Genomic DNA, 7230 nt, shown 5'->3' on the forward strand with positions numbered 1-7230 from the left:
CCTGTGTGGGGGCGCCACGCCCCCTAAAAAAAAAAAAAAAAAAAAAAAAAAAAAAAAAAAAAAATCACATGGAGGCTAAGCAAACTCCGTCTTATCTGATCTTCCCAAGCATGCTCTACTTGCCTCTCCATCATGCTGTTTTACAATCTGCAGTTCAAAGAACTCTTCTTCTTCTTCCCCAGTCAGGGTAGCGTCCCATCCACCAGCTTCTGGGTCATCAAGATTATCCTGAGAACTGAAATCATCAGCTAAAAGCAAGGAAGAGCCATTAAATGATGAGATCATTTTGAAGGATAACTCTTACTAGCTAGATTTCAATGTGCTTATTATTATTTTTTTGTTCCAAATTTCATTCCCCTTTTCCTCTGAAATCGTATGACATTGATGATGACCACTCCAAAGTTCACGGACCTTGGACACAGGAAGTGCCTCAGGAAATTATCTTATCCAATCTGCCACCTTTATGCCTTATTTTACATGGAAGGCAAGTGAAGTCGAGATATTTGAGGTTACCCAAGGTTAGCTCATAAATGTTAATGACAGAATTAAAACCCAAATTCCCCACCTTTTAGTGCACTGAAGAAATAACAAGCAAGAGAGATTCCAGTTCTCTGACAGGTAAGTTTAACAAAAGGATCAACTGGCCACGCATGAGCCTGAAATCAGAGGCTATACCATGGCCCTCTGCTTCCTAGGCACAAGCCAGGCCCTCCCAAGGCCCATCCATCTGACGCTGTTGAGTGAGCATTAGAAATACATCTAGTAGGTGGCCTCGGAGGGACCGAGCACATGCATAAGGCTGAACGAAGCCCTAACCATCTCTTCCAACCCAGATTAACATCTTCAATATTTTTCTCCACTTTGTCGCACACATCCTAACCCTAACCCTCCCTAGACACACACACACACACACACACACATACACACATACACCTTACCTATCTAGGGAACTTAATATAAAAATAGGCCAGAGTAACCCTCAGTCTGTTTAAGAGAACTACAAGGTAGGATAGAATCTTGTTGCAACAAAAACATTAAAAAACAACTCCCGCCCAATCACGTGGAGAGAAAACGGCACTGGCTCAGTATTACTCCCTAACTGTCTGTCTGTAGTTAAGCTAAGTGAGCCGCATCACGACACAGTGGTTAGGACTGTGCGGAGAGAACTGGGTCCCTCATGGCCAGTGGTGATTGGAATCTCACCTCTGGAGACTTGAAAAGCATGTTAGGTTTACGGGTGCACATGGCAGGGTCCTGACAGAATGGAGGAATGGAGAAAAGGGGATTCAACCTGACCAGGACCTACTGGAGGGCTCTCTGTCTGTCTCTGTCTCTGATTCTCTCTTAGTCTGGGGCATGTATGAACCCTCTTGCATTAAAAAATAAATTTTTTTTTAAATATATCTATGGTATCTGGCACAGAATGCTAAAAGCCTCAGATATTATAGCTCACTTGCAGGGCAGGAGAAGAAAGCCACTGAGGACACCCAAGCTTGTCTATTTAGGAGAGTTCATTTCAATACATAACTCTTCTGCAAGAGTTTTAGGAATTTAACTGCTTATTTTAACTTATGTTTAACTCCTTAATCTACTTTTTCATTTTTTATTTTTCCTCCTATAGGCAGAGCATACATAAAATATATTCAGACTTAAAACATTTTATATAAGGGTGAGGGAATGTCAGAAAAATCAAAGTTATTCATAAAACAAGTGCAAGAATAGATGAAACAAGAACTCAGAGAAAAAAGTAAAACTGACTCGAACCTTGGGAAGACAGAACCTCCCTCCTAATGATGCACTTGGTTAGGTTAGAGTTACGTGTGACTTAGGCACTAATCTGTCAGAGGCAAGCCTTCAGAAAACACCTCTAACTTACCATTTAAGTCAAGGAATATAACAGGAATGTGGGTTTCCATCCCAGGTACGGGGGTCCTAAAACATGAAGAACAAATAGCATCTCAAATAAAGCAGGCTCTGAGCAGAATGCGCCTTGGAACCTTAATAAACATTCCAAAATCCTACATGTCCAGGCAATAATGACTCTGGGCATGGGTTTCAAAGACTGAGCTGTCACTGCTACTCCATGTTCTGAACTAGACCTGAGTCTCGTAAGACACACATACCTGTTTATAGTGAAGTTCCCTTAAGGGCACTCTCTGGCTTAATTGACCATTTTAATTTCCATAAAGTAGCACAGAACATTTGCTGACAGTACAGTTTAAGCCAGCACCAAAACCAAAAACTCATGGAGATGCAATTTTCTTACGACCGAACAGTCTTTTAAGGGAATGACCTAAGTAATTAACATATTAACTATTTTTTTTAATGCTAAGTGCAGTTGGTACTAAATATTGATTTAGATTCTCAGAAAGCTTAATCACTTTGGGCAATAACAATATTATTTAATAAAACAGTTTCAGGCCACGGTTACTCAACTCACGAAAAGATTTTAACAGTTCCTTCGATTCAAACAACATTTCCCATATGCGATTATGAATCTTCCATTACTTGTGGCACACACAAAAATCCACACTGGTCTAGGTGGTCTAGCGAGCATTCAGAACTTCACAAACCATACTGTCAGGTCCGTACCATTCTGCAGGGGCCCCCGGAATCCCACTGCCAGCAGAGGGGACCATCACCGCGTTCCTTTCCTCGGTTAGAGTCAGCCGCATCTCTAGAAGTTGTGCTTCACGGTCAGCATCATCCTCTGTCTTATCTGGAACATAAATGAGGATTAAGTACAGAGTTCTTATTTGCTATTTGTGTTTTTTCCTGAGTAAAGACTGAGTTTGCCTACATTTAGAGGTTGATGAAAGCCCATTAGTGATTTGAAAACAAACAAACAAATAATCTGACTGAAGGAGCCACTCAGGTGTGCCCCTCCAGAGGCCCGTTTTCAGTTTATGGGCATCTACAAGGACAACATGCAAATGATTTGACCCAGAGTCAAAGACTAGAGCAATTTCACACAAGGAATGTCAGCATCTTCCTGTTTAAATTATTTCTGAGGGGTATGCGCTTTTGTGCATTGTATGTTGTTCTTCTAAGGTAAAGGGTGGGGTGAGGGGCCTGCACCAAGACATTATTACAAGGTAAGTGGAAGGACATGTCACAAGCAAGGAGTCAGTGACACTCGCACGCTTTCTCCATCCCTGGGAATTAATTGTGCACTAATGGGGGGGCATCAACTTGCTATTCTTACCATGTTTACTGACAAGTTTCTGCAGCTGTTGGTCCAAGTATTCCTGACGCTTGGTTAACGCATTCAGCCATTTTCTACGCAGTCTCTCTAAATCCCGATCCTGGAAGACAGCAGAGAAACCACACTCAGCACAATGTCAAGGCAGAGCATCTGCAGTGGGTGCTCTATCTGGCCTTACTCTAAGTGCTTCTAAAATGCAAAACATTACACAGTTAATTTATTACTACCACCACCTGACTCCAGCTATAACTCAAACAGAAACTCAGAATTTAAAGCATTATTTTATAGAGAAAGACTGTTTCTAACAGAGCATTTTCTGGTATCTAGGACCACTTTTATTTCTAATGGCTCAAGGGACAGAACTCCAAGTGCTTATAATGCAGCTCTTCTACAAGGTCTCTGTGCTGGACAGAAATCACAAATAGTACTCAATGATCTTCAAATGTATATACGTTAGACCATCAGATGCTTCAGCTTTTGTAATATTGCCTCCTGTATGTTTCCCTGGGCTGTTACAGACAGCATGTAAATGTTCCCCTTGTTTGTTTTAATGCATTTTGGGGAAGTGGAGCGTGTGGAAAGAGGGGACAGGAGTTATCAACAGGCTAACAACTCTACCAGTCAACACCTGCACACACACCAATCGTGCCTCATTTCCTTCGGTAATAAGGTTATGAGATTGGCAGGTCAGTGGAATGCTGCAGAGGTAGTGCATCTGGATTTCACTAGGGCACTTAACCAAATAGCCTATGACATTCTTATGGACAAGATGGAGAAATGTGCAGGGCATCTACTTAAATGAACTCACAGACCAATCAAATATCACATCCAAAGAAAACTGACCAATGTCAGCTTAAAAGAAGTTTCTGTTACTGTGCCATGAGACCATGTTTAACCCTATCTGATACAAAGTCTTTAATCAGTGACTTATAGGAAGGCAGACAGTTCTATCAAATTAGAATGATGCAAAACCGGGAGAGTGACTACACTGGATGATATAATCAGGCTCCAAGAGCTCTGACAGTCCTACATGATGACTAACAAGATGAAACTCCACAGACACAAACAAAATCTTGCAAAAGCTTAGGAGAAGAAAGGGAGGAAAATCTCAAAACCTCTAACACCTGCATGACTTCAGGAGGTGGGTAAGGGAGACCTGGTATAAAATATGGAAAATAAGTTAAACATGTAGGGCTTGCCCAAAGCTCAGGATGAGACCAACAATTGTAATGAGGAATGAATAGTGGGTGATTTCACTCAAAGAGTGAAAAGTCCAAGGAGGAGGATCTGGAGAAACGGGTCTGTAGGGAACCTCGATGGGAAGCACTAGGGCAGGAAAAGGACAGCCGTTACAGATGGCTTCCTGCTCAGAACGTGTCCTGCTTCTCAGACTGAGACAACACTCAATGTCCTCCACTCTGTTTTACTTTAAGGAAAAGCGGATTCATAAATCAAAATCAATTGTTTAATTATTAAGTAACAGTGTAGCAAGACTCAAAAGTAACTATGTACTCTCCTATGTACTCCCACGCCTGTTTAATGAGGTTAATGGCTAAATTACCTGGTAGCTATCCATGTCCTCTTCTTCCTCCTAAAAGAAAAAAAAAACTTACATAAAACCAAAGTAATTATTTATCCAAGAACTAGACTACGCTAAATAGTCTAAATCTTTCCCATAGCTTCTCTTTTCAAATTTAACAAATATACGATTTTATCTCCCACCCACTCTTACCCTCACTCTAAGTTTTAGAGCTGTGAGGAAGTTGGAGTGAAATCTTGAGCTTCTCATTGGGAAGTGAAGAACACTCCTTTGACCTTTTCAGGAACCAGTACAATACTTCCCCTGCTGGGTGTACAGCCCCACTCACCAGGGGAAATCAAACACCTGCTGGCAAATAGTCTTTACAAGCCAGTAGGGGGTTCTGCAGAGGGCGGGGTGATGTGGAGGAGGTTAATCACTATTAGGCAGGGAGGAGCTGGAGGAGGGTGAGAAGTTTTAACCATCAGTTCGCTGTGTACTAGGCAAAACCAAGGGTAGACTGGTGCAGTCATTCCAGGCAAATACACCACCATAAAAACGGACATCAAAGGAAAACAGAAACCGTGGACACAGTTCACAGAAAGCAGTTTCTGATAGGTTCCAAAAGATTCTGGTCTGGTTTTGGCTTTCAACAAGAACGTAACAGGCAGAGAAACTTACATGGAAGGCCTCATGAGTTTTAGGGGATCTGAGTGGTCTAACTTTTATACATCCGATGCCAACAGACAATATGCATTCTTCCATGAGAGGTAAAGTCCCAGACTCCTGCACAGACTTCACTTCAACTTGAACTCGACGGGACTGCCCCTAGATCACAGAGAGTTGTCTTCAAATCAGGTCCTTGGTTTCTAAAAATTTGGTTCAGAGAGACCCCTACAGGCTGATGCTGAGAAAAACACTTAATTTGGAAGAGTATCTCACCATGCCTTATAAATGTTAAGTACTAAGATAATTCACAAACTAATCAAGAGAAATAATTCCCCTTTCAAGTGAGAGGAAAAATATATATGAAATTCACAGTTTTTCAATGAAAAGGAGCATTACAGAGAGATATTCTAACAAACAAAATGGAAAAAATGTTCCACTTGATGGTAGTTAAAGAAGTACAATGAGCACAAAACACCTTTATTTTCACTTATTAAACTAGCAATTTAAAAATAAGTATTGCCAGAGGGTGTGTGTGCTCTCTAGAGAGATAAAAAAAAAAGGCTAGAAAGCACTCCCCATAGCTATGGGCATTCCACAATCCCTTCTCCGCCCTTTCTCCCTTCTTTTCAAATTTTGAATATACACACACAAGCATGCAATGTGTTTTTCAAGCCTCTGGGTCCAGGACTCGAACCTGGAGGTCAGCCATGTGGGATTCAGCCACCTTAACCACCAGGCTGGCCTCTAGCAATTATCAATAAAAGGCAATTCTCAGTATTGTCCATAGTTTATGAAACAAACATTTCATATGCTATAGGGGGGTATTTAATTGGTGCCAAGCTTTCTACAGACAATTTGACCTAAAAACGTATCCTGGGGCTGGCAGGTAGTACAGTGCTTAAGGCACTGGACTCCCACTTGGCTGACCTTGGTTTGAGTCCTGAACCTTAGAACGTAGCTTACGTTCTCATTTTCCCTCTTGCTCTGTCTCTCTGAGCAAAATTTAAAAATAATAATAAATAAATAATTCTTTGAAAGAAATATATAGGTATTCTTTGACACAATTTAACATTCTAGGGTTAGATTATAAACAAGCAACCATATACATGAAAAGTGTATATAAATAAATATATATATGTATAAAATCTTAAAGTCTTTTTTGTTAAAGAGTTAACAAAAAATAGATATAAATTAAATGCACAGTAATTATAACTATTTAAATAAACTGAGGTATTTATAATGAAACACTATATAGTTATTAAATATTGCTGTAGAAAAACATGTATGACATATTAAATTAAAGACCAGATTACTGGGGACAGCAGGTGGCGTAGTGGTTAAGGCACTAGACTCCTAAGTGGCCGCCTGCGGTTCAAGTGTTGGACTCAGCGGCTTGAAACTCATGCCAAGTATATATGTATGCATGCCCAAAATCCCGAGAGGGGAATGGAGGAGAAGGGATTGCAATGTGGCCACCCTGTCCCACGGGTGATTTCTCATTTTCTGTCTCTCTGGTGAGCACACAACACCCTAGAGCAAAAATCTCTTTAAAAAAAAAAAGTAATTTACCAAAGTCAATGTATAAAGGGTCTTTAAAAAGTTTATGGAAAAATCCTTTTATGAAAAAACTAGGCATTAATTTTAAATTTTCTTGCACCAAAATAAACTTGTACTTCAATCCCATTTTCCTACCAATTTTTTGAAGCCCCCTCATAAATGGTATGACCTATTTTAAAACATAAACAATCAAGGGGCCGGCAGGTTGCATGGTGATTAAGGGTGCTGGACTCCCACATGGCCAACTGTGGTTCGAGTTCTGGACCTGGTGGCTTCCTTT

The 7230-nt window shown here is 40.6% G+C and overlaps 1 protein-coding gene across 1 annotated transcript in view; it reads right to left on the reverse strand.

Annotated features, from left to right (window-relative positions):
• The window catches only part of KIF13B (kinesin family member 13B), a 194240-nt gene that overhangs the window by 59160 nt on the left and 127850 nt on the right, over positions 1 to 7230 (reverse strand). The window contains exons 27-32 of the mRNA XM_014592710.2: positions 5406 to 5552; positions 4767 to 4796; positions 3206 to 3305; positions 2593 to 2719; positions 1877 to 1932; positions 124 to 248 (exon numbers count right to left, since the gene is read on the reverse strand). Coding sequence (XP_014448196.1) covers positions 124 to 248; positions 1877 to 1932; positions 2593 to 2719; positions 3206 to 3305; positions 4767 to 4796; positions 5406 to 5552 — 585 coding nt within the window. The remainder of the gene's footprint in view (positions 1 to 123; positions 249 to 1876; positions 1933 to 2592; positions 2720 to 3205; positions 3306 to 4766; positions 4797 to 5405; positions 5553 to 7230) is intronic.

Source organism: Tupaia chinensis, unplaced genomic scaffold (assembly GCF_000334495.1).
Source record: "Tupaia chinensis unplaced genomic scaffold, TupChi_1.0 Scaffold138390_1, whole genome shotgun sequence".
NCBI lineage: Eukaryota > Metazoa > Chordata > Mammalia > Scandentia > Tupaiidae > Tupaia > Tupaia belangeri.